The sequence below is a fragment of the Ursus arctos genome, unplaced genomic scaffold (genome assembly GCF_023065955.2).
Source record: "Ursus arctos isolate Adak ecotype North America unplaced genomic scaffold, UrsArc2.0 scaffold_32, whole genome shotgun sequence".
In the NCBI taxonomy this organism is placed as follows: Eukaryota; Metazoa; Chordata; class Mammalia; order Carnivora; family Ursidae; genus Ursus; species Ursus arctos.
Genome location: NW_026623008.1, coordinates 3,760,240 through 3,786,172, shown reverse-complemented (window position 1 = coordinate 3,786,172; position 25,933 = coordinate 3,760,240). Strand labels below are relative to the sequence as shown.

At 52.7% G+C, this 25,933-nt stretch overlaps 1 protein-coding gene across 4 annotated transcripts in view; it reads left to right on the top strand.

Annotated features, from left to right (window-relative positions):
* Positions 1 to 25,933, top strand: part of NPHP4 (nephrocystin 4) — a 114,240-nt gene that overhangs the window by 64,280 nt on the left and 24,027 nt on the right. For 3 of the 4 annotated variants that reach the window (XM_048222046.2, XM_044391420.3, XM_057305413.1), the window contains 6 exons: positions 8,474 to 8,535; positions 10,346 to 10,453; positions 11,781 to 11,932; positions 12,078 to 12,269; positions 12,710 to 12,897; positions 24,931 to 25,091. In XM_048222046.2, the coding sequence (XP_048078003.1) occupies positions 8,474 to 8,535; positions 10,346 to 10,453; positions 11,781 to 11,932; positions 12,078 to 12,269; positions 12,710 to 12,897; positions 24,931 to 25,091 (863 nt within the window). The remainder of the gene's footprint in view (positions 1 to 8,473; positions 8,536 to 10,345; positions 10,454 to 11,780; positions 11,933 to 12,077; positions 12,270 to 12,709; positions 12,898 to 24,930; positions 25,092 to 25,933) is intronic. The other variant, XM_057305414.1, reaches the window with a different exon arrangement.

Here is a 25,933-nt window from a genome sequence, read left to right as displayed (position 1 = left end):
GGTCCTGGGATCGAGCCCCACGTTGGGCTCCTTGCTCAGTGGGGAGTCTGCTTCTCCTCCCCCTCCCCGTGCTTGTGCTCTCTCTCTCTCTCACACACACACACACACACTCTCTCAAATAAATAAATAAAATCTTTTTTAATAAAAGAGACAATAAACAAACTACCAAATATTTTAGGTCGCAAAAAGAGTGTGTACCACGTGGGTGCGAGATGTGGGTACCCGGGAAGCTGTGCGTACCTGGGCAGGGAGTGTGTGGGAATTCTCTGTCCCTTCTTCTCAGTATTGCTGTGAGTATGAAACTGCCCTAAAAATAAAGTCTATTTAAGAAAAGAAAGAGATGGAGGGAATGACTTGTGGGAAACTTTGTAGTTGTGCCGGTCTTGATTTGACTCACTTGTGTTCAGGATTTCTGTCTCTATCTCTGAAACTGAGCCTCGTCTGTGGCAGAGGTCAGCGGACTTTAAGGCCGGGTAGTCACTATTTCAGCCTCCGTGGGCCGGATGCCCCGTTGCAGCTCCCCCTGTCCGGTGCTGTGTGGTGAAAGCCACACGCACGAGCTTGGCTGTGTTACAGTAAAGGTCATTCACAAACACAGGTTGTGGGCTGAATCCGATGGCCCGTAACCGGCAGATCCCTGATCTAGAGCTTTCTCTTTCGTCATGTCTTCATCAGGTTTTGGTATTTGGAGTGTGCTAAATTTTGCAAAGTGAGTGTTTAGTTAGGGCTCTCTAGGGAGACAGAACCAGTGGGCTACGCCTGGAAGAAGAGATTTATTATAAGACATTGGCTCACACTGTCCGTGGCAGCTGAGAAGAGGCCCAGGAAAGCTGCCAGGTGTAATTAGTCCAAGTCCAGAGGCCTGAGAGCCCTGAAACCCACCATGCAGATTCCGGTCTGGGTCTGAAGGCCTGAGAAGCAGGAGCACTGAGGGCAGGAGAAGGTGGGCCTCCCAGCTCCATGGTCAGGCAGGAGGGACCCAGTTCCTTCTTCCTCCACTCTTTGGTTTTTTTCAGGCCCTCGACAGATGGGTCCTCCCACGCTGCGGAGGGCAGACCGCTTCCCTCAGTCGGTCTATTCAAATAGTGATTTCATCCGGATTCACCTTCACAGAGACACTCAGAGTGATGGTCGGCCACATATCTGGGCCCCTGTGATCCATCTCGTCCACTTGACACAAAATATTCATCATCGCAATGAGTTAGGATGCTTTCTATCTTTTTCTGGGCTTTGAAGTAGTTTCAGCAAAAGGAAGGACCTGCTTCTTGAAGGTTTGATAAAACTTACCTATAAAACCATCAGGAGTTCAGTGCCTTTGGAGAGGATTTTCTGACAACGTTAACCTTGAAAACAACCAGAGACATTGAGCAGCAATTGGGTTTATTCTGGAAGAGCAGAGGAACTGCACGTGGGGATGTGCAGACCTTGGTGAACCCTAGACCAGCCCCGAGAGCAGAGGACAGCGAGGGCCCACTTAGAGAGGGAAGGAGGAGGCTGGGAGGGGTGGTTTGGAGCAGAGGTTCATTGGAGCGAAAGAGAGCTCCAAGTGTCAGCTTCTCGTGGGCGCAGGTCCCTGCTGGTCCCGAGGCACGGCCAGGGCGGGTGGGGGCACCCTGCTGACCCCTGCTCCATCTTCCAGCTTGGTGGGGATTCCTTGGGTCGTTTTCATGACCTTTAAGTTTCTGTTATGGTTTATGGCTCCATTTAGGTTTTCCATCTCAGCTCATGTCAACTTTGGCGATACGTAGTCTGTAGACGAATGGTTCATTTCATTTAGTTTGCTAAGATCCTATGATAAACTTGTATCTCACGTAAAAATCGCAGTTTCTATCTCTGCGTAGATTCCCTCTGTCATTCCCGATCTTTGGCAAGTCTGTCCTGCTTTGGGTCAGACTTACCGGAGGTGTTCACCTTTCATCCTCTGTAAGGAATCAGCTCTTGTTTCCTTTACTGGTTCTCCTGCCGTTTTGACGTTTCTGATTGTATCTTTAATTTTAATTGAATTAATTACAATTTAACTTTATATGACTTTGCCTTTATTTATTCCCTTCTCTCTTTTTTTTAAGTTTTAAAGAAGTTGATTGCTTAGCCTATTTCCATTTGTCTGTTTAATAAAAACACTTAAGTTCCTGTGGTTTTCTTCGAAGTACCTCTTTGACTCTATTTTCGACGTTTTGACCTGTGGTGTTCTTATTTCCTAAATTATTGGTTTCAATTTCTATTTCCCTTTGACCTTGAATTTAGAAGTGGAAAAAAGTAGTCTTGCGTTAAAGTATCCACACTGACCTTCTCTTGCTAGTCTTTAGAGCCCTAGCAGGCGTCTCCCGGGCAGATTGTTCTTCCACGTCTCACAGCTCTTGGGAGATCCGTTGTTTATACCATCCTGTCGTTTGTTTCTGGGTCTCCTTCCCCCCGCTGCCCTTGGAGTGAATCAGTCAGTTTTGCCATGGTGACAGATAATCCCCAGATCTCTTTGTTTTGTTTAAAACAAAAAGATTTGTTTCCTGCTCTCCCTCCGCCTGTTGTGGTCGCAGGTAGCAGGTGTCATCTGGGCTCTGTGGCCCACGGCGCCACAAAGAAAGGGACACATTGGAGGAGCCTGTCCCACAGTCAGAGGCTCTGGCCTGGAAGTGACACATAGGACTCCTCCCAGTTCAGGGGTGGGAGCTAGTCGAGTGGCCCACACCCAGTGGCAGGGGCTGGCAAGTGCCCTAATTTGTGCTCTGGACGGTGAAGAGGTGCAGATCTTCGGTGTGGGCGTTTTGTTCAACACTGAGCACTGTCGTAGGAGCCTCTCACGAGTGGGGTCTGTGTGTCTTCTTTCTGTTGCTCACCAGGGTCCTGGCCCAGGAAAGCACTCGGCACAAGTTTGCAGAGCTGATGTAAGGCCTGGCTGCATCCTGGCACTCGAGTTCTGTCTGTCTGCCTCCCACACCCCGCCCCCTCACCATCAAGCTCTCTCACTGTTGGCTTCCTTCCAGGAAGAGTTTTTCCCCATAGTGACCCCAGGAACTCTGACGTTACCCTTGGGAAAGAAAGGATTGGGAAGAAATTGGAAAAGAAATTGTGTTCAGGGGTTCCATACAAATCCTGAGATGGAGCCCCTTCCCTCTGCTGTGGCCCTGCCTTTCCCTGTGTGGTGAAGAGCTGGGAGGGTGCCGCTCTGGGAAGAGAGTGTGGAGTCAGGGTGGGGAACTGGCAGATGTGTCATCCGTGGATCGAGGGCCTGACCTCGGGTTTCCAAGTCCCAGGCCGTTCCCTGGCACTCCGCTGCTTCTGTGTGTGGTGGCGTCCCGGCTTTGGCCAGCTTTCCCTGCATTTCGAGATGTTCAAACGAGCAGATCTTGGCAGTCCCTTCCCCTCCTGTACTGTGTGAGCAGGACAAGGACCAGTGTAGAGCCAGCCTGTCCCCCGGAAGCCCGCCGCCTCCAGCTCCACACGGGCAGCTGGGCAGAGTGGTGCCCAGGGGAGGCCGGACGTTCTTGGGCTCCAAGGAGTGTTGTGGAGGTTCAGGGGGAAGGGGACCCCCCCTCCCCCCACAGAGACAGCTCGCTTTGGGCTCCAGATCGGTCCCGTTAGCCAGTGGGACAACGTCTGTCTGGATGACCGGGTGTGAGGGTGTGTCTTTCCCGTGCAGAGCTTGGCAGAGAGGTCCCTGGAGGGATCGGGGTCTAGTGCCGATGTCCTCCGTTCTCCACCGCCTTTCGGGGGCTGGCAGGTCTGCACGGGTGGAACCTGATTGCACTTGCTTTATTTAATTTGGATTTATCCCTGCGTTCTTGTCACATTGATATGATTGCCTTCATCCCAGGTTCACTTGTGTTTAACTGGTGATGTAAACGTTCCCTCCTTCGGTATTTTACCAACTTCGATGGTTCTGTTAGAAATCTTGATGACATGCGGCTGTCACGTTAAGTGAGGGACTTTGGCTCTTTGTCGTGAATTATCTATTTTATGTCCTCTGCAGAATTACTAGGGAGCGGAGGCCCACTCCTCACCCTCCAGGAAGGAGTGGATGGAGCCACTAGGGGGCGCTCGGTCTTGGTTTTTTGAAACTGGGAATTTCCCTGATAGGTGCGTTGCTTTTCATTGTTCTGCTGGGTCAGAATGTCAGTGTGTTTGTGTCATAGATTTGAAAATCAGCTGTGTAGAAGGGGTCTTGGAAAAATGTCATCACGGTGTTTCCCAGGATACCCTGACTTAGGTTCTTGGCATGGTTGTGACCTTATGTGGGTCTGTGCTGCAGGGACGTCCTCTCCAGCAGGAGGCTCGCTGCCTCTGGGGGTCGTGTCACCCAGGTAGTCATGCAGGATGGGGCTTTGAGCTGCCCATCGGGAGCCAGGTGAACAGGCAGATTTAAAGGGATGTGTGCGTTCTGCTGGAAGACGTTAGTGGGTGGCTCAGAGCAGAGGTCTTGATGGGGGATGGGTCATTGCTGCGGCCAGCCCTTGAAGGTGACCCCAGCCTCGGGCTTCAGGTGCCCCACAGCGTTCCCCACTCCCCTGGGGCCTGGCTAGCCGAGACAGGGCACCTTGCGCATCGTGGTTTTAGAGCATTGCCAGCAGCAGAATGGGCAGAACCATGACACCTTTGTCGTGACACTCCTTTGTCAGTAGCTGGAACGTGCATCTTCTCCCATGTCTTCTCTGCATAGGGAAACATCCGGGTATATGGTGCCGACTTGTATCCTTGCACCAAAGAGCCTGGTCACTCGCACAGGCGCAGAGCGTAACTTCCCAGGTGCTGAGGGGCACGTAGGATCCTGGGTGCTAACTTAGCAACACTCTGGTGACTGCTGGCACAGGCACGGTGAGACCTGGGGACCCCTAGTGTGCTCGGGACACAGGTCCCTCGCTGTTCCTGACTGCCCAGCCTGCCCGAGCAGCAGGTGGCCACTGGGGCGGGGCATGCACAGCTGCAGGTGTGAACTCTATGGGTGGGCCTGGGCTCGCTCTTGTGCAAGTCCAGCCCCTCCCCAGCTGCAGCCGCACGTGTGCTGGGCCCCCTAGACATCCTGTGCATGGGAACGCCTTGGCCACTGTCCCGTGTGTCAGCCACCGTCCCGTGCATGGGAGCCACCTCGGCCACCTGCACTCTGCACTCCTTCAGCACCGAGACCCACAGCCTCCCCGTCAGTAAGCTGTCTGCCCTTTTATGTCTGCACAGATTGTGCTCATTTCCCCCATTTGCTGGGGTCAGAATCATAGGGAGAATGGCTTTTTACACCCAAATAATTAGAAAATGGGGGCCTTTCAAATGGGTTTGCCGTATGAATTCGTAGTGTCTGAAGAGCCATTAAATATTGATCAGTGCTTTATTTTCAAGGCCCCGTGGGACATTTATTTCCCCCCTGTCTTTCTTTAAATCACGAGACTCTGTCTTTAGTGAGGATAATTCCTTCCTCCTCCCTGCCTTTAGATGCCAGCTGTCCCCCCATCCTGTAAGATCGCCGACCCCTCCCTCCGGGCCCAAGACCTGAGCCGAGCTCCCACCTCTGCCAGTGAAGGACCGACTCCGCAGCTGGCCATGGGGCTTGTGCCGCCAGACAGCGCTTCCCTCTGTGAACACCCTCCTCAGGCCTGCCTGCTGACTCCTTTCCTCAGTTTCCCCCAGGATGCACAGCTATGTTTAAGAAGGGCATGCCCAGGAAGACAGCTTGCATTTTGGGATGAAGGGCTGTGGTGCTGCCTGCTACTCACGTCTGGCCTGTGGCTGGGGACGGACGGGAAGGTGGTCGCACCGTGGGCCCCCCAGCGTTTCTGGGGGGGCTTCTGTTCCTTCCAGCCTGGAGGATGTCTCCATGAAGACTGCTGCCTGGTCCTGTGTGTACCTGTGTACTTGTTTCTGTGTCTTTCTGTGACCCCATCCCGTCCCCTCAGCAAAGCCGCTGTGGGGGCAGCGTTGACGGTTCAGATCGGCGCAGTCCTCCACGTGCGCCCTCCCGGCAGAGAGAGTGCCGGACACGGGTCTTTGTGTGACTCAGTGGGACGCGGACAGCCCGGGTGTCGGTGGCTGCGGTTTGGGCTTCTAGAAGCCGAGCTGACAGAGGGGAGCTTTTGTGGACTGTGATTTTCAGTGAGTCGAGGCTGACTGGGGAGTAACAGAGTGTCGGGGAGAATTAGTCTTCAGACAGGTGGCGGACGTGCTGCAGCAGGAGCTGTGAGCGTCTCCTTGGTCTCAAGCAGTCGGTGGGGACCCTTTCCGCACGGCACTTAGCCCTGGTGACAGGGGAACCACTGATATAGTCCCTTCCTGCTGTTCTCAGTGCTGTCTCACGATGTGGCTTCCTGGGCTCCGTGGCCCGTGGGCTGCCTAGAGTGTGTGCCAAAGCATTCGGTCCTCTCTGAGTTTCTGTGTTCTTCTGGAAACCAGAGCCCTGTGGCTCCCCAGCAAGGGGCACGTGTGGGCAGAGGCTCCGGGGCCAGCGACTGCTTATGGTGTCTCAGTCTGCACTGCCGAGCTGACCGGTAATGATCATTACATTAAAATTTAAGTTCTTTTTAATTCCACAAGCGATACACAAATATACGTGCTTACTCGATGCATAAAGGGTGAAGTGATAGCCCCTTACCCTTGCACCCTCTCCGTGAACTTCGGTGAATTTACCTACACTCCTGCCCCCACGGCGCTCTTCCTTTTTTAACTCTTTTCCCCTTTACCATGGATGAGCAGACAGGCAGGCTGTCTGGTAACTTGCCTCTCCCGCTCTGTAACTTCTTTTGGCAGCCTTTCCATGTCAGGACGCTCCCACGACCTGGGGGTTCCTGCTGCACGCGTGGACCTGCCGGCTTTTCCCCACGGGCTTCTGTTTCCGGGTGCACGTGGCTTGCGCTGATGTGCCGCTGCCCCAGACGCGCTTGCACGCGCTCTTGCACGCGCTGCAGTGCTGTTCCTCATGTCCTTAGCACCCCCGCGTGCTGCCCCGTGGCTCCCGGCCCGGCCGTGCTCTGTGGCGGGTGTCAGGTGTCCCAGTCCAGGGCCGCCGTTGGGCTTCGGGGAGCCTGTTGGAGGAATCAGAGTGGACGCGCTCTGGAGGACCCAGCATTCTGTGGGTGCGGCTAGTAGGGCGTTTATTTTGAGAAGCAACCTAGCCAGCGATCGCTACACAGAGCATGAGAACAAAAAGCCGTGGCACCCGGATGTGTTGTGGCTCTGGTGTGCTTTCTCTCAGGCTCCGCCGCCCCGGGGCGTGTGGATTTAGGCGCCCCTGGCCCTGGGGTCACTCGCACGCATCTTTTTCATCTGCTGCCAGAGCCTTCCTTGTACCAATTTATTCTCTAGGAAGAGAAGACTGCATGAGTCGTGATGTAAAGAATTACGTTAACAACCATACCACATAGCACCCAGCTTTGAGAAACGGGGCAGAAGGGCCGGTGGGAGAAGCTTTGGGGGCAGGTTCAGGTCTCACTGACCCGAGGTTGACTCCCGAGGGCCAGGTGTCTCGTCGCAGAGGCTGATGGAGCTGCTTCCTGCAGTGTTATCCTATTACCAGAGTCACCTGTGGGGCTTTCCAGAGCCCCCGTTTCAGGCTGGGGCAAGGAGGACTCAGGCTGGGGGAGAGGTGCGTGGCCGGCGGAACCCTGGTCTCTACTTGGCTTCTGGTGCAACAGTGCCTTTCCCGGGAGGCACAGCTTGTGCCACGATTTGCCTGAGCTCATTTCGGGAGCCGAAGGCTCTCGGACTAGAGTGTTCCTAAGACCCTGGGAAGCGCCCCGACTTGGCTTGTGAGGAGCGGGTGGGTGGGCCAGTGGGCCACTGGTGCCCTTGGGACTTGGCTGGGGGAAGAGACCTTAAAGCCGGCAGGAGCCAGCCTTGGCATCACCGAGGTCAAAGGACACATGTGGCCCCTTGCTCTGGGGGGCCACGGGAAGGACTGGCCTCCACGCCTCCTGGTCCTACCATGCCCACACCTACAGTGAGCAGGACTCAGGTCAGGCTGTGCGGAGTGGGCATCCGTGGGCCTGGGAGACCGGAAAAGCAGGGCGTGGCCACGTGCACCTGCTTACAAGTTCCTTAACAAGACAGCAAGTCCTCCCCAGGCTTGGGAAGTGCCAGGCCAGCCCACACAGGACCCCAGCTCTTCCAAGTCAGGGGAGTATGAGCAGATGGGAAGGTGGAAAGATGCAAGGTGGGCATGTGAGGACTTTTGCGGGTCATGAAGCCCACCCTTGGTGAGACCACACGATCAGAAAGCCTGAGGCCAGGCAGGTTGAGGGGGAGGGGGGGAGCTGGAGTGACAGCAGATGGGCTCAGGCTCCAGTCTCCCAGGCTGTGACCCGGGGGAGCGGCCTGTGCTCTTGCGCATGCCCAGAGTCTTCTCTACACTGCTCAGTGATTGGACTGCCCAGTTACTGCTGCCCAGCACCAGTGGTGGCACTGGTCTCTGGCCGGGGGCAGAGGGGTCAGACCCTGACTGAGTTGGGCCCCCCGAGGCTCATGGGCACCCCTCCCCACCTCCGTCTGCTTCCCTCAGGCCCGCCAGCACCTGCGCCACAGGGGCTCGCTGCCCTCCAGGATTCGCCTGTGGGACCGGGGGTAAGTCCAGGCCCCAGAGGCCTGTTTCAGAATTCCGCAATCCGTTATTTAAAGGCCCCGGGGGCAGGATGTTTCTCTGCTTCTTTAAGAACAGGGGCGTCCTGTTTGCTTTGCCGGGGCTGGGGCTGGGGTGCGCTGGCTGCGGGGTTTGTGGTGCTGCGTCCTGTCCCCATCCTGCCTGGCTCTGCGGCTGGCGGCTGCCAGTGGTGATCAGTGATCTTCCAGGTGCCGTCAAAGGCACAATCAATACTTTTTAAACGTGAGGTGTTCTCCCCGGCAGTTGTGTCTAACAGCTGAGAATCTTTCAGGGCTGAACAGCCTTTGTTTTTTCTCTGAGACACCACAGTGTGGTCTTCATCCCCTCCTTTCCTAACTGCCTCTGCCCGGAGAGGGTGCCTGGCAGTCACCAGTGCCCTGGGCAGGGAGGCCCCCAGCCAGGCCTGTAGGCTGAGCAGCTGGTGTGGCGGAGATGGGCCACAGCGAACAGAGGCCGGGCACGTTGACCACCGCCTGTCAGACAGCAGATGGTTCTGGGTGCGAGGGTCTCCTGCGTAGGCAGAGAGGCGCTGGCTTGCGGGGCTGTTGGCTGGCCAGCGAGGCCACCCCTTCTGTCTTCCTGATGCCTTTGTCTGCCAGCATCACCCTGGAAAAGGACTTTCTAGAAAAGTCAGGTAATTCAGCATCAAAGGCTGTCCCAAGGAAGCGGCTTTAATGTGCACCACGCAGCTTGGAAACTGGCTCAGGAGTGAACGTTGTATTTGCCTGAAGACACGTGTTTGGAGACAGCCTCCCAGGCTTCCCTGCTGGCCTGTTCCAGCGTTTTCCTTCCAGCGGTGAGCATGTCACCCTCAGTGTTCAGGGACCACAGAGCAGTGCTGCCCGCTTCCAGAGGCAGGAAAGGCTCAAGACAGTGTGTGGGGTCTGAGGGGAGCTGACCAGACCCCTACGGTTCTTCTCTGCCCCCTGAAGATGCTGCTGGGGCCCCCATGGCTAAAGGCCCTCCCGCCCCGGCCACACGTGTTGAGTCCCTCTGTACCGGCACTGTGTCGGGCCAGCTGCTGGCGTGTGTTATAGATCGAGTCCAGGCTTTGAGAGGCAGGCCTTCCATGGATCGTGGGCCCCGTCACAGCTACATTTGTTTTCCAGATACCTGCGGCATTTATGGAAGGCTTACCGCGCGCCAGGTTCTGGGCCAAGCCCTTTCCCCGACTTCTCATTTAATTCCCACGACAGTCATGTGTTTTAGTTACTGTTTCCACCCCCACTTTGCAGATGAGGAGACCAAGGTAAAGAAAGGACTCAGTGACTTGCCCTCAGTACACAATAACAGTGGCGCAGGGATTCCATCCTGGCCGGCGTTCGTAGAGCCCACGTCGGCTGCCATTCCAGTCACTGCCTTAGTGGGGGGACTGTGTTCTGGACACATCGGTGGTTAGACCTCGAAGGGGCCTTGCAGGTGTTCAGTCCCTGGCTGAAGGGAGGTTCAAAGACCAACCACCCCTGTAGCCCACAGGTGGTGGAGAACCTGGCTTCCCCGGCCCTTCCTCTTCTCCACCCGCTGTTCCTTGTTAATACTATTTTTATGCTGACGTTACCACGTAGGAGGGATCACAGTCTTGCCTCTCAGTAACTACAGTAAAGGAACTTAGGAGCAGCTCTGGGTTCTGGAGCAGCGGCCAAGCAGGTGGTTGCAGACCCCACTGCCTTCTGGGCCATGCTGTGTCTCCTGGGTTTGTGCCAGCCTGAGTGGGAGGGCTCTGTGACATGCTGGGCTGCCTTTCACGTCTCATGCATGGTTCCTCCCCTTTAGTTGTCGCTTTCCCAGCTGGCGGCTTCCCCACAGTCCCCCACTCGGTGCCGCTCGGCCACACCCTCTTCACGGCAACCCGACAGCTCCGAGCCCCCGCTGGCCCAGGAGGTAAGTATGCCCACCCTTCCTCCTTCCAGGGAAGGGCTCCAAACTCCTGGCTTCCATTGAAGGCTCTGACTTTGTGATCTGCGCTGGTCCTTGGTGAGGTGGCGAGACCTTCATGGGTTCTCTGTGACATGGACGTAGGGACAGGGTGGGGGGGGGGGCACGGCGTACTTCCATGCTTCAGGTACACGCCACCATTCTGTCCTGTCTACCAAGGAGGGTTTGGTGTGGGGGCTCTTCCTGCCATGGGGCTTAATTAGGCTTTTGCTGCACCTGACAAGACAAAGTTAGACTATCCTCAGATCTCTGGACATGAAAGGGGAAGGAAAGTTTTGCCGGAGGTATAAATGAGGCCGATCCCAGCCTCCAGCTCTCCGGGACACTCTCCTTGCTGTCAGCCGCTGAAGGAGAAGCAGTGAAGCCCACCATCCTGGATTCTGGTGTATCCAGTGGGCAAAACAGGCCTGTTTCCATGGACCTTGGGGAGGTCACGTCAAGTTTGGTTTCAAAAGCTGGCTGGCTCACCTGCAAACTGTATCTTCGTCTTGTACTGGAAGTCTATTAAGGAAAAATGGTGCCATTAAATTATTTATTTGAGAACATAGTACTGTGAGATGCCTGATTCTAGAATATGTCTGGGGCTCATTTATGAAGAGCCTGCGTCTCTTACTATTGGCAGCTGAGACGTGTTGGAGTTGTCTCTGGTTCTGTGGTGTCCCTTTTGAGCTGAAACAGAAAGCTAGGGAAGTTGGCGTGAAAGAGAGCCTTGTGATTCCCAGACAGCCTCCTCGTTTAGACACGTCTTCTGCTCTGGAGGGACGTGGAAGGTGGAATACAGGGCAATGACTAGATTCTTCAGGGGACGTGAGGATCAGAGAAGCGTCTGCACAGGCCAGCCAGGGCCGTGCCAGTCTGTCTTGCAGTGTTGAAGGAGGGTTCATTTTCTGGGCCACCAATGTGGTTTTTATATTAATTAACCTTCTCAGACAGCAGATCTCTCCCATGGTACTTGTTTATAAAATTGATTGAATTCTCGTGCAATTCTCATTGCTTTTTGACTCACTTAAAATACGAGATGCCCAGATAATTTCAGAAAAGCAGTGACTTTTTAGTGTAAGTCCCAGATATTTCATGGGACATACTTACATTATGCCCAAATTATTCATTGTTTGCCTCAAGTGTAAAAGGCACCTGGGCATCCCGTATTTTCCTTTGCTGAAGCTGGCAGTCCGGCAGGGACGGTTCACTGATGCACACCCCTCATCCAGCCTCCTTGGTCGTCACAGGCTGGGATCCTTGTTGGCCTCACCTGGGGCTGCATTTTGCTCAGCAGGGGCTCCCCTTGGAGGGCAGAATCTCTCACCTGGAGGCCCAGCTGAGCCAGACGTCCTTGGTCCTGGGAGCCTCTGTTGCCGAACAGCTGCGGGAGCTGCCTTTCACGCCGGTGCACACCCCGATTGTCATGGGAGCCCAGGCCAGGAGGTGAGGGGCTGCCTGAGGGCCCGGCACGTGCTGTGCCGTGAAGACGGACTCTCAACAACAGGCTTCCCCCAGAGAGGAGCTCCAGAGGTCCTGCCTCTCTGCTGGCCCTTTCCTGAGGCTAGCCTCCGCGGTCTTTGTGTTTCAGTTCTGGAAGTAAGCTCTCACGAGCCTCAATGGTGCTCCTGCAGGCTTCCGGCTTTCCCGAGATTCTGGATGCCAATAAACAACCAGCCGAGGCTGTCAACCCCGCAGACCCCGTGAAATTCAACCCCCAGAAGGAAGCCTCGGATTATCTGCAGAGCAACGAGATCGTGCTGCAGTTCCTCGCCTTCAGCAGGTGTGCCCGTAAACACTCTGTCGGTCTCTGCCCGGCTTTTGCTCTCCTTGCATCAAAGAAACACCCCCGTGTGGCTCCGAGCTGGCAGAACTCTCTGTGCTGAGGTCTTGCCAGAGGAGGGGATGAGTCTGTTTTTGTTTTCATTTGGTTGGGACCCTCACATAGCTGTCTCTAACTGCTGTAAAACTGGCTTTGCTCGATCTTCTGTAATTGAATGCAGACAGTGTTGTGTTGGCCAATTCTGGGTATTCGTGCAGCTCTGAGAGCAGCTTTCTCCAGCTGGGGCTCAGTGGGTTGCTGTTTGGCGGGCTTCCCGAGATCCCAGTAGAACTGCTCACATGGGCGGAGCAGGCAGTGTCCGGCCTGTGGCGCTGGACTCTCGGAAGCCCAGGTTCTCTGCTATGGATACTTGATTAATTGGGGGCTCTTATTGGATTCAGAATGTCCCAGGACTGCCAGGGAGCGCCATGGCCAAAGACCGTGTATTTCACCTTCCAGTTCTACCGCTTTCCACCCGTGACAACGCCACGCCTGCAGCTGGTTGGGCTGGACGAGACGGGCAGGACACACTCTGGTTCCCTGTCACATCTCCTGGTTCTCACTGACAGAGATGGCTCCTCTGATGCTGGTAAGTGCTCGTGCATCTGCAGACGTGAGAAATCCAGCACTGAGCCTTGTTTGTAAATTTTATTATTTGCAAAATATTGTACGGTGAAAATTTTCAAGCACGTACAGAATTTGAAAGAACAGTATAATGAAGCAACGCTCCCGCCAGTGAGCTCCAACCAGCAGCTGTCAACTATGTCCCCACCCAGACCCCACGTCACTTGGAAGCAGATTCCAGACATGGTATAATTTCACCTGTGAATATTTCCTTATATATCTAAAAAATAAGGAGTTCTGTTTGAAAAACCTAAACCTAGTATTATCCCACTTAAAATTAATAATCCCTTAAATGTCATTAACTATTTAGCCTATGTTAAAATTTTCCCAATAACTTCGTAAAAAATTTTTTTTGAGGATGGAAGAAGGGTTTTTGTTGTTTTGAGGAGGATACCGTTTGTAACAGTTTGTTGAGCTCAAGCTCTCAGGAGGGTGTGTGTCTGCCCACAGGTGCCCCTGCCGCCCCCAGGCTCAGTTTCATGTTGTTGGTTGAAGGAGCCACACTGCTCCTGCTTGTCCTGTAGGGCTTCCCACAGTCTGCACTTGGGTTTTGCTTCCCAGCGGTGACATTTGAAGGGTCCCCCTCTGTCCCTTGTATCTCCTGGACATTGGGAGTCAGATCTCTGCGTGGTCAGAGGCATGTTTGTCAGAGGGGAACTCTCTGGGGCTGTTCTCATCACCTCCTGCAGCTGCGCAGTGACCCGTCCCTCCTTTCTGTGCCACGTCAGTGGCGTCAGGACTGTTGCCCACAGGCTGATTATTTTGCTCAAGGTTGAACAGTGGTGACGTTCTCCTTCTGGAGCTGGAATCCTTCCATAAAGAGAAACTTGCCCTCGCCAGTTATTGGGTTACCTTGAGGTGCAGTCCATGCAGGAAAGGCAGAATAATGCCCAGTTCTTCCCTTTTATTAAGAACTTTCAGAATAATGAGCCAGTTCCTTAGCATCCTTTGAGATTGGGGCCAATGACTTTTGTTTCTGGCATTATTATAAACTAGTGGATTCACACTGCAGTGGATCGAAACATATCAAATATGTTGCTTTTTTTTTTTTTTTATCAGTGATCAGTTAACCTCTCTGTGGCCAGTCTCTGGGTTTGTAAGGGGCAGAGCTGGGAGCCCTTGCTGCCTCTTCAGTAGAGAGAACAGGTGGGAATGCCGTATGAAAATGCTAATGAAGTGAAAGTAGTTTAGCGACATTAGCATCAGACAAAAGAGACAAAAGGCAAATGCGGTGCTGGGGATAAAGAAGCCCTATTAAATATAATCAAGAGAATAATCACTAGGAAAATAAATAATTCTGAACCGTGAACTTCCAACAAGCAGCCTCAAACTACAGAAGAAACATGGACAGACTTTAGAAGGGGAAATTGACAAAGCTACGGTCGTGGAAGGTCTGACATCCCTTGCTCAAGGAACTGACACGTCAAGCGGAAAATAATCAAGAACATTACAAAATACAATTTAAAAAGATGATCTTGTAAAACCTACAGAACCAGTTTAGAAGATGTGCGTTCTTTCCAGGCATACTTGCGACGTACAAGAACTGATCATTCGTATATGTTGCGCACGTTTTAGGCCACTGTGCAGGCGTCACCGTGCTCCGGGAGACCCAGGATCCAATCTAACGGCGTGGCATTCTCTGACGGCAATGCCACAGGTCAGAAATCGACCGCTCTCTCCCCCCAAAGGCTCCAAACTGCTGTTTTTTTTTTTGTTTTTTAATTTTAAAACATACTTTTAATTATTCTGTAGGTCAATGAAAAAATCAAAATAGAAATGGCAATTTAAAACTGAATCACAAAATCATGTTGCAAACATTGTAAAACAAATGAGATGCAGGTAAAATGGTATTTATAGGGAAATTTACAGCTTTAAGTGCTTGTATTGGGAAAGAAGAAAGTGTGTTTTTAAAATGCTGATCTAATTGTTCAACTCAAGAAGTTTGGGGGAAAAAACCCGGAACAAATCCAATGAAAGTAGAAAGAAAGAAATTTTATTTTCTTAAAGATTTTAAAAGATTTTTATTTATTCATTTGAGAGAGAGAGAGAAAGAACATGAGTGGGGAGGGGGAGGGGCAGAGGGAGCAGCAGACTCCCTGCTGAGTAGGGAGCCAAAAGGAGGACAGGAGGAGAGGAGACTCCATCCCAGGACCCAGAGATCATGACCTGAGCTGAAGGCAGACGCTCAACCATCTGAACCACCCAGGCCCCGGAAGGAAAAGTATTTTAAAATAAGCATAAATGCTTAGAAAACAAACAACAGACAGGGAGAGAGCTGGCCGTGCTTGCTGGCGCTCACCCCATTGGATGGGCTTTGTTGCCGGCAGAGGTAGGACTGTCCGGCTGCAGACCCTGGGGTAGAGCCCTGGTCCCCTGCTTGCCTGAGGACCCCAGCATCCTCGCTTCCTGCAGACAAATCTGTAAAGAAGAGAGAGGGGGTGAGGGCACAGCTTAGGCCCTGTCCTGTCTCCCAAATTCTCCAGCTGATGAGCTGCTCTTGGCCTGGGGAGGAGCATGCGTGGGGCAGAGGGTGAGTGCAGGAGGCCCCCAGTATGGAAGCGTGGCCAGGGACACTGTCCTGAAACAGTCCCAGGTTTTGTTCTCTCCACTCCCTGGGTTTCCCGACCATCCTGGGACCACTTGTCCCAATCCAACTGCCTTCCCTTTGCCGATGGTCCTGGGACCATTGGTGGACAGTTTAGCCCATGCCCCCAGAAGGCTCTGAAATGGACCGGAATAGTGCATTGATTTCACGGCTCCCTGCACCTGTTGCTGAGAAAGTGTCTCCTTCCGTTTCCTGTTCCCAGCCCCATCCAGCTGCTCTATCCAGGCAGCTCACCAGAGGTGCTGCGGTGAGGTTAAACGGGTAGGGTTCAGGCAATTTAATTCAAAAGGCCAACCACGGAGAGATGTTCCTGATTTGAATATAGACCCCTTTCCATTATGAATTTCCCAGAGAAAAATTAGTCCAAAAATTAAATCTCCTTGCATTTTGAAGTCCAAAGAAATCAAACTCCAAGATCAAATTTTGTCATTATGAACTTAAATTCACAGTCCAAATTCTTAAGTTAAAATCTCAAACAAATTCTTTTCAGTGTCTTATCCCCCTGAGACTCAGCCAAAGGTGCCCCCTGCCTGGGCAGGGCTGGGCTCCTCCAGCAGCTCCCGCTCCGGTGTCCCATGGCTCAGTGCCTAGCCTCACTAGAGCCACGCTTAGGGTGTATTTTCTTTTGATGTTGAAATATAACATGCGTGCAACACAGTGTTCAGTTCCATGAGTTTTTAAGAATTAAAGGGTTGTGCTTTTTAGAGCAGTTTTAGGTTTATGGAGAAATTGAGCTGGTAGTACAGAGTTCCCAAGCATCCCTTGCCCCCAGAAGCGCCCCTGTTAGCAACATCTGGCCTCCTGTGGGCGTTAGTTACAGTTGATGGGCCAGTGTTGATGCTTTGTGGTTAACTAAAGCTCAGAGTTCACAACAAGGCTCTCTCTTGTGTTGGACAATCTCTGGATTTTGACAAAAGCAGAGCAAACGTATCCCCATACAGTATCGTAGAGAATAATTTCACCACCCAAATATGCCCTGTGCTCCACCTCTTCCTCCCTCCCTCCCCCCACCCTCCCCCCACCCTCCCCACCACTGACCTTTCTCCTGTCTCCGTGGCTTTACCTTTTTCAGGGTATTATACACTTGGACTCATGTAGTATGTAGCTTGTCCAGAGGGGCTCCTTTCACTAAGGCTCCTCCGTGTCTCTCTGTGGCTTGGTAGTGCATTTCTTTTTGTACTGGTGATACTCCACTGTCTAGAGGGACATCCATTCACCTACCTGCTTCCAGTGCTGAGCAATTACGATAAAGCAGTTGCAGACATTTTGTTCAGGATTTTGTGTAGACCTCAATTTTCGACTCATTTGGGTGGTACCTAGAAGCATGGCTGCTGGGTCGTGTGGTAGGAGCGTGTTTGGTTGTGTAGGAAACCGCCCAGCCGTCCTCCTGAGCGGCTGCACCATGCCGCCTTCCCGCCAGCAGGGACTGAGCGCCCCTGCGGCCCCACGTCCTCGCAGCGCTTGGTGCTGTCAGTGGGGGGGATTTCGGCTGTTCTCCTAGGTATGTGCTGGGATCGCACTGTTGTTTTTACGAATTGCGTTTCCCTGAGGACGTGTGATGTGCAGCCCCCCCCCATGTGCTCGCTTGGCCCATGTGCGTCTTCTCCGGACAGGTGTCTGTTCATCTCTTTTGCCTATTTGTAGATTGGGTTTCCTTATTGTTGTGTTTTAAGAGTTCTTTCTATGTTTTGCCTCCCAGACCATTATCGGATGTGTGCTTTGCGAATGTTTTCTCCCAGCCTGTGGCTCGTCTCTTTCATGGTCTTACCGGTATCTTTCGGAGGGCAGAGGTTTTTAATTTTAATGGAGTCCAGTTTATCAATTATTTCTGTCATGGATCATCTGTGTCTTTGGTGTCAGAGGGAAGAACCCGTCACCACACCCAAGGTCACCTGGATTTTTGTCCTCTACTTTAGGTCTGTGATCCGTTTTGAGTTAGGTTTTATAAGAGCTGTACGTTTACAGAGTGAGCACGTCTGCGTGACTGCGGGCTGCAGATGGTATGCGGGCCTCCCCCGCCCTCCCTGCCCCCGCCGTCAGTGGCCTCCCCCTGGTGACCGCTCTTAGGTATTCTGTCACCCTAGAGCAGTGCACCTGCAGGTTTGAACCGAAACAGGACATTGTGTGTGTGCCCTTCCGAGTCTCCCTTCTGCTCGACGTCGTCTCTGGGGTCCATGCAGGTTGCTGTGTGGGGCAGTAGCCTGTCCTTTATCCTGGCTGTATAGAAATCCCGGTCTGAGTATCACGCACACTTACCCTTTCTGTCGTCCGTAGACATTTGGATTGTTCCCAGCTTCTGTTGCTTTAGAACAATGCTGGGGCGAGTGCTCTCTTGGTGCGGCTGTGCCCGCGCGGACGTTGGGTGTGTGCCCAGGAGTGGAATTGCTCTAGGGTTGCACGTGTTCATCTTTAGTCAGTTTGGCAAGCAGTGTCCCTCCGTACACATCCACTGGAGTAGTCCTGGTCCAGCAGGAGACATGGCAGCCTCCTGAACAGAATCTTCTGGAACCCAAGGCCCTGGGCCTGGTGGTTGCCTCTGCCCGAGGCTCCTCATTTTCTCGGTGTTCCAGGTTGTGAGTAGAGTTGCTTCTTGTTGCCCCCTTTGCTCCAGACGGGGTGTGCATCTGGAGGGTCCTCACTGACCACCGTCCCTGCTCCTTTCAGGAGGGTTCAGCTGTGGGTGGTGGTCCCGTCCTCCACCACACACGGTGCCTTCCTTCCTTTCATTTCCTTTGCTTTCTGGCCTGGAGGTAGGTTTTTCTCACACATTCCTCCTGGTGTTTTGGCCAACAGGACCTTCCTTAGCACGGGAGCTGGAGTCCTTGAGCTCTGGGTCAGCCGAGAGCCCCCCTGGTCTGGAGAACTCGCGCCCTGGGGTTCGCCAGCCTGTTCTGGGCCCGTCTGGTGCTGCCTTGCCTGCCTCTTCCTTGGTGGGTCTCCTGTGTCCTGTGCGTTCTCCACCTCCAGTCCCATGTCCACCTACAGAGATTGTGTCCATGCAGTTTGAAATGCGTTAACTGTTTATCTTTTTCCCTCCATCGTTTAGAAGTCAGTAGCAGGCGGGGTGACACTTTACCTCTAAACACCCAACAGGCTTTACTGAAAAGCAGCCCCCATCACACTGAAGAGGACAGGGATCTCACAGTCCCATTCCCAGTCTTCCCGGCTACATTCCTTAAAGCTGCTTTCTCGCTCTGACATTCAGTCCGGGTCCTGGGTTGTACTGGGAGTTACATCCCTGATCTCCTTTCATCTGGAATAGTCTCCTGCATTCTCTTTGCAGTGACAGTGGCTGTCGGAAGGGACTACGTGAGCTGTCGTGTGGAGTGTCGTTCTGTGTGCATCTGACCGTTGACCCTGGCCCCTCCGGAAGGTCTTGTGCATGGGCGGTTAGGGCCAACGCTCCCTCTGGGTCTGGATTTGGCACGGACGCTTCATGTGCCCCATGTGGCGTCCGTCAACAGTGTGGAGGTCGCGTGTCTCATCCTTACGGTGCTGGTTTGATCTGCCCCCCGTCCCTCCAGGGGAAGGGAGGCGCTTCCTCGTGGCGCTTGGCACAGAGTTCTTGAGCCAGTCGTTGGCTCCATGTGAATATCCACCCCAACAACCTTTCACCCACTCTTCTAACATCCTTGACGGAGCTTTGCCTGGGTCAGGTCTTAACCTGGAATTTTGTTAACGGTAATTTTTCTGATTTTGTCATTTGGTTTCCCTTTCTTAATGGACACTCTTTTATAGAAGAAAAAAAAGAGCTTTCTCTTATCAACCAAGACTGAACTACATATACCTTCTCCAAAGCAGAGCAGATGTGTGATACTCTCCCTTCAGTTTCCAGGTTTCAGAGTAAGAAGTTGTAACAGTTACTCCAGTAATGACAACTGAGATTTTATCTGTCTGGGTTTTTGTTTTGCCTTTTGAATATCACTCTGATATTTATTCGTTGTGATACATTCATTACAGTGGTAGCCCTTCAGGTTAGCCTGGGACGCTGGGCATGACCTCACTCTCTGAACGGCCCAGTGTCCCAGCTCACCGCGGACTTTCTCTGCCTCCGACCTGGACCAGCGGCTTCTGCGTGGGCCGTGCTTCTAGAGACTGAGGGCTGGGGTGCTTTTGGTTCTGGGTGGCATGGCTTCCAGGCCTTTCACTGGGCAAAGCTGGAGAATGTAGATTCAAACATGAGTTCACATTGATATTTCTAATTCGCATTTAGAGTCTTTTCCTTAAAGTAATTGATTTGTATCTTTTTTTTTTCTTTTGTTGGAAATTGTGCTTCCTGACAATGTATTTACTTACTTTTCCTTACAATTTCTATTATATACTTTAACATGGCTGATGTTAGTACTAAGGGTGCCTATGCTGAGTGAGGAGGGTTCAGATTTCCGGCGTTCTCCGTCCTGAGCCACGTGCCGCTGAGGACGTAGAGGTGGTTCGGCTTTCCAGGGTCCCTGGAGATCACTCTTTCCTCTGTGGACCCGTTACCGGTTTGATAATCAGATTCAGTTGTTTCAATTTGTTCTCAATTTTAGGTTGGTTTTCTTTCCCTTCTGATTTAATTTGTTGGAATATTTACATGGCTTCAAACCTAAAACCCTCGTGCCCTCTACACTCTCCACCCCCGTGCGGCCTCCAAGAGGTAACCAGGCCTCTTTAGTCTCTGGCTTCTCCTTCTCATGTTTCTGTTTGTTTCAGAACGTACGCACGTGGATTTTTATTTCTCCTTGTTTCCTTACTCAACAGGTAGCATACCAAGTACACTCTTTTTTCACGTGGCTTTTATCCGTTACCCTTGTGCCTGAGCTTGACCTGTGCAGAGGTCCCCGCGCTCTCTGCGAGGCTGCATCGTACCACACTGGGCGCGAGCTCCTACCGACGGCCGCTCGGCTGCTTCCCGGCTTCGCTGTGTCAGAGGAGGCAGCAGCTCGTCACCTCGTGTTCACACGTTCTCTGAGCGTGGCCGTGTGTTCAGGGGGCGTCGCTAGCAGTCAGCAGTCCCGCGCCCGAGTCAGCCTGTGGCCGGTCTCTGCCCCGCCGCAGCGGCCTCTTCCCTCAGGGCCTTGCCGGCAAACGGGTTGCTCAACTTGGGATTTGTACAACTGATGGGGGTGACATGGCTCTTAGTGAAGTCTGAGTTTGCGTTTCTCTTATACTGAGTGAAGTGGAGCGCCTTTGATGTTTGCCTTCATCTGCAAACTTCTATTCGTGTCTTTTTCCATTTTTCTATCCAATTTTTTGTCTGTTCTGGTCTCTTGTTTTGGGAACTCTGTTTATTAGGGAGATTAGCTGTTGCCTGTGATATAAATTGCAGGTATGTTCTCCTGCTTTGTCATTTTTACTTTGCTTTTGGTGGATTTTGCTATGTAAAGTTTTATTTTATTTTACTTTATTTTTTAATTGTTTAAGGTTTTATTTTTAAGTAATCTCTCCATCCAGCGTGGGTCTCGAACCCACAACCCTGAGACCAAGAGTCGCACGCTCCACTGACCGAGCCAGCCGGGCGCCCCGTGAAGTTTTGTCGTCGTGTCCTGTGATATGGTGGTCTTCACTTTTATTGCTTCTAAATTCCTGAGTCACGGATGCGAAGGTGTTCTCCTCCCCGGCTCGTAAAGAGATTCACATGTGGCTTCTCCGAGGGCTATAGGTTTCATTTTTCACATGAGACTTCTGGTCTATGTGTAGTTTATCCTGTTGTGCGATAGGAGATAGGGATCCAGTTTCATCTTTCTTCAAATGTCTCTCCCCCTGACCCAGTGCTGTTTATTAGAAAGTCTTATCTTTTTCGTCAGTGACTTGAGAGCCGCCCTTCTCATATACCACATTCTTTATTACTTGGGTTTATGTCTGGATTTTATATTTTGTTCCATTAGACCAGAGGTTGGCAAACTGATTTCTGTTAAGGGCCAGATAGTAAATATTTTAGACTTTCTGGGTTACATATGTTCTCTCTGGAATCTTCTTTTTTTTTTAACAATCCTTTAAAAATGTGAAAGCTATCCTTAGCTCCCGGCTGGATCGGCCCGTAGGCTGTGGTTGCCACACCCTGCGTTAGACCACCTGTCTACACACGCGGGCATGCTGTTGAGTCAGAGGTGCAACTTTGCTCTGACGTACAGCAGCCCCCCCCCCGCCCCGTGCTCTTCCGTGCAGGGCCCCCCGCACGTTCTGGCTGGGCTGGTTTTCCAAGCGAACTTGTTAGCCCTTTATGGGGGGTTCTGCTGAATCCATAGGTTAACGTGGGGAGCGCTGCCCTCGTGGGGCGGGAGCTGTCCTGCAGGGACAGGGATATCCTTTCATGTGCTCATTTCTATCTCCCTGACTTTCCAAAGACACTGAAGTGACCCTCATGCAGGCTTTGCTGTTCTCTTATTTTTTGACCGGTTAAATCTTGCCTTTGTCTTTATTACTTTCTTTTTTTTTTGTATTCTCCACTGTTATTTTCCTAATTTGAGTTGCTTAATTCATTTATTTTAATTCTTTTGTTTTTGTGGATACAAAGTATTCAAGGCTATGAATTTTCCTTTGATTACTGCTTTATGCTTTGGTGATTCAGATGAATAGTATTTTCATTCTTTTCTAGAAAATCTGGATTTTGTTTTTCATTTGACATAGAATTATTTAAAGGTAAGTTGTAAATTGTTTTTAAAAAATTGTTTCTAGCTTCTAGTGTGCTGCATTGTGGTCAGAGGCCACTGTCTGTGTTATTTCTACCTTGTGGAGCATAGTTAGGTTTTCTTTGTGGCCTAACATGTAGTTAATTTTCCTTAACGTTCCAGATACGCTTGAAAGATGTATGTGTTGTTACCAGGGAACAGTGTCATACGTACATACGTTCTACGTAACGGAGCAGCCGGCCTGGCTTCCATACCCTTGTTTATTGTCCACTTGACCTGCCTTGTAAACAAAGTGATTAGTTGGTCTCTACTATTATTATGTTTTTGTCCGTTTCTCCTTGTGTCTCTAGGTTTTTGCTTTGTCGGTTGGTGTGTTGATATTCCTAGCTGCTGTACGTTCATCGTGGATTGTAGACTGTAGCGTTCTGAGGTGCTTGTCATCGGCCGGAGTTGTGGATGCCTTTGCGGAGCAGGGGTGTTTGTGGGTCATGAAGGAGAGGTGGGCGCTGAGGACCATCCAGCCAGAGGAGGAGTGCCCGCCAGACTTGCATGTGGGGGTATGGCTGGACTGAGGCTCAGGAAGGAGGCTGGCCGGGCTGGGGCTTGGTGTTTGTGAGGGGGATGGGAGGTGAGCTTGGGAGCCTGAGCAGACCCTGGGGAGGTGCCCCTGCCCCTCTGGCCTGTCTTGGTTGAGTAGATGGTCAGCATCATTGCAGACTTTTGAGTGTCCTGGAGATGACGCAGGGCTCCCTTTGCGGATGCTTTGGCAGTGCTGCAGGATGGGCTGCAGGGAGCATGGACCGCAGGGAAGGCCACCGAGGAGCCGGTTATCTGAGCTGGATGGGACTGAAGGGGCCCAAGCCTGCAGGGGAGGAACCGTGTGCTTCCAGCATGAGAGCCCTGAGGCTGGGCCCAGACCAGGGTGGCCCCCACACCCCCACGTGCCCCCCCCCCCCCCGGTACTCAGCACGCCATCAGCTCTGGACTCAGGGTGTCACCCTGTGGCCGGGAGCTGCATCAGGTGGGGACCCTATCCGTCCCCTTCTCCCACGTTATCCCTGCACAGTGCGTGGCACATACGCTGGAGATGCCACACTTACTTGTTAAGTGTGCGTTCGTGGTGCGTCGGAAGGACCCGGCAGCTGAGTGGAGGTAATGGTGTTGGAGTGGAAGCAGCCTGGCAGGGGCGTGGCGAGGGCCTGGTGCCCAGGAAGCACTCTGGGACGATTCGAGGAGGAGCTAGCTGGCTAGATGGAGGGTCCAGCTGGGACATGCTTCACTGGGGAGAGTGCTTCTGGGTGGAGAGTCTGTGGGTCTGGGGGATGCTGGAGGAGGAGTGGGGAGCTCCCGGGGCCGCGTGTCTGTAGGTGTTGTTTGGGAAGTCGGCCCAGAGTTCACATCTGTTCTGTTTCTTTGAATCAGAAGTCTGACCAGTGTGGAAGCCGGGGTCTGGGCTCTTCCTGCTCCTGCAGCCCAGGTGGGCCCAGTGAGTGGGGGGGCTGCGCTGTTAGTGCCATGAGCTGGGGCTTGGGTGTTTACAGGTCTTTGTTCCCGTCCCCACCGTGCGTCTGAGGAGCCAGCCTCGGGGCTCCCATCGCTTCGGGGGTGTCCTGACAATGACCAGATGCCACAGGCCACCTGGCTCTCAGCTGGCTGGTGGCATTGGGGCGGGGTGGTGAGTGTCCTTGGGCTCCACTGGCCCTGTGACTTTGGTCACTTGAGATGTGATGCTAGGGACTGGCCTGCTGCTGCATGGTGTCACTGCACCCCCTCTCTAAGCCTTTTTCCTGACTCCTTAAGGCCCCTCCACTCCATGAGCTGCCCCTGTGAACTCTCGCTGTTCAGGGGCAGCTGCAGCCAGGCCTTTGGCAGCTGGTCCTGGCGTCGTGTCCCTTGGGCCAGCGAAAGGCCCACCACCCCCACCTTTCCATCAGCCCCCTGTGCCGTATCCTGTCCCAACCTGCTTCCCTCCTTTAGCTGGCAGCACTGTTCTGGTGTTGAGAGCAGGGGGACACCCCGGGGCTGAGGTAGCTGGAGGTGGGGTGAGGATCTCAGCCCGGCCTGGGACCTGCTCCCCGGTGCTGAGTAAACACGTTCCTTTCCACCCCAGAGTCAGTATTCTGCTCACTGGGAGGGGGGGGGCTCTGTAAATATATTGTTGATGGAAAGGGGGAAATGTTTGAATGTGTTCTCCAGCTTTGCTGCTTCCTGCACTGTAACTAATGATGATTTCAGTGGTGTTTTTGTCAACTTAGAATTGATGGTAGTGCCACCTGGAGAAGCCGAGAGGCGGGGCTTACTGTCCACTCCCGTGTCTCAGTGATGAGCCCGAGAGCCGGGCACAGCCCCCGGGAGGCGCTGTGCTAGGGCACCACTCGGGGTCTTCTGAGCAGCTCCCCGTGTGTGTGCTCTCCTGGTTTTGACAGCAGACCACGTTTCTCCTTAAACCCGGCGTGCAGAATAATGACCTCCCTGGGCAGCCCCATCAGGACATCTGTCCCCATTCAGGATAGACTGTTTCACAAGAACTCGGTGAAAACCATGAATCATGTTCTGGGAGAGTTCATTGTATGTATTGGAAAGAAATGTTGACTTCTGGACATGACTCTGTCTTTTGTAGATTTGGATATTTTATGATATTTTTGATTAATGTGTTTATTAAACTGTAGTTATGACAGAAGCAGAAATTAGTGATTCTGACCACAGCAGGAATCTCTTCAAAATGTAAAGATGGTAAATGACTCGAATCACTTTTGGGCTCATTCAAGGCCTCTTTGAACAGGGACTCCTGGCTTTCAGCTCAAGTACCTGGTGGAGCCCGGGTTCCTGAAACCCGGAGAACAGCGCTGGTTCACCCACTACCTGGCTGCCCAGACCCTACAGATCGACGTCTGGGATGGAGACTCCTTGCTCCTCGTCGGATCTGCAGCCGTCCAGATGAAGGTGACTGTGCTCTGTTGACAAATTCTGTCCTTCCTCAAAGGAAAAGATTTTCACAAAGTCTCAGTTGTGTAATGCTAGGTTGTATTTTCTCAGTCATCAGTCAGCTTTTCCTACAAACCAACCACAGGTAAGGACCCCTTCTGCCTCCTCACCCCCACCCCAGGACAGTGAGGATGCACGTTCCCTGTGCGCAGAGGCCTGGCCCATGGGGGGCGGGGATGAGGGACCCACTGGCATGTGCAAAGGTCACCTGATGCCTGCTCTCAGTTACTTGAATTGTGCTTTTCTAATTGCAGTTAGAATTAGAATCTAATTCTTTATCTAACTGTGCTTTCCATCTTCTTTGTACACTAAAACCTAAATCCATATGTTAATTAAAGATTCTTCCCTGGGGTTTCTCCCCGGAGGGTCAGCGTAGTTGCACGGCAGCTCCTGGGCTCGGGGCTGGGAACGCGATGTCCCGGCTGCGCGGTGGGGTGGGAGAGGACACAGCATCACAGCCCCAGCTCGGCGTCTCTGATAGTCACCTGCTTTCCTTGACTCCCATTAGCAGACTTCCTTCCAGATTTCAGCCTCGGGCGCCCCTCAGTTTCCCCCCTGACCCTTGCCCCTGCAGCAGCTAGTGTGGTCACTGAGACTTGCGAGCCAGCCCCATCACTGCTTGCTCCTTGGCACCCCTCACCATGATGAGCTCACGGCTCCCGTTCTGGGGTGTGCCTGGCTGTGTGCGCAGCTCCCCTGATACTGTGCTCCTCTTCTTCTGGGGTGCTGCCTGCCCCCGCTCTTCCCTTTGAGGGCTGACCTGGGCTGCGCCATCCCTCCTCCACCCGACTCAGGTGTCC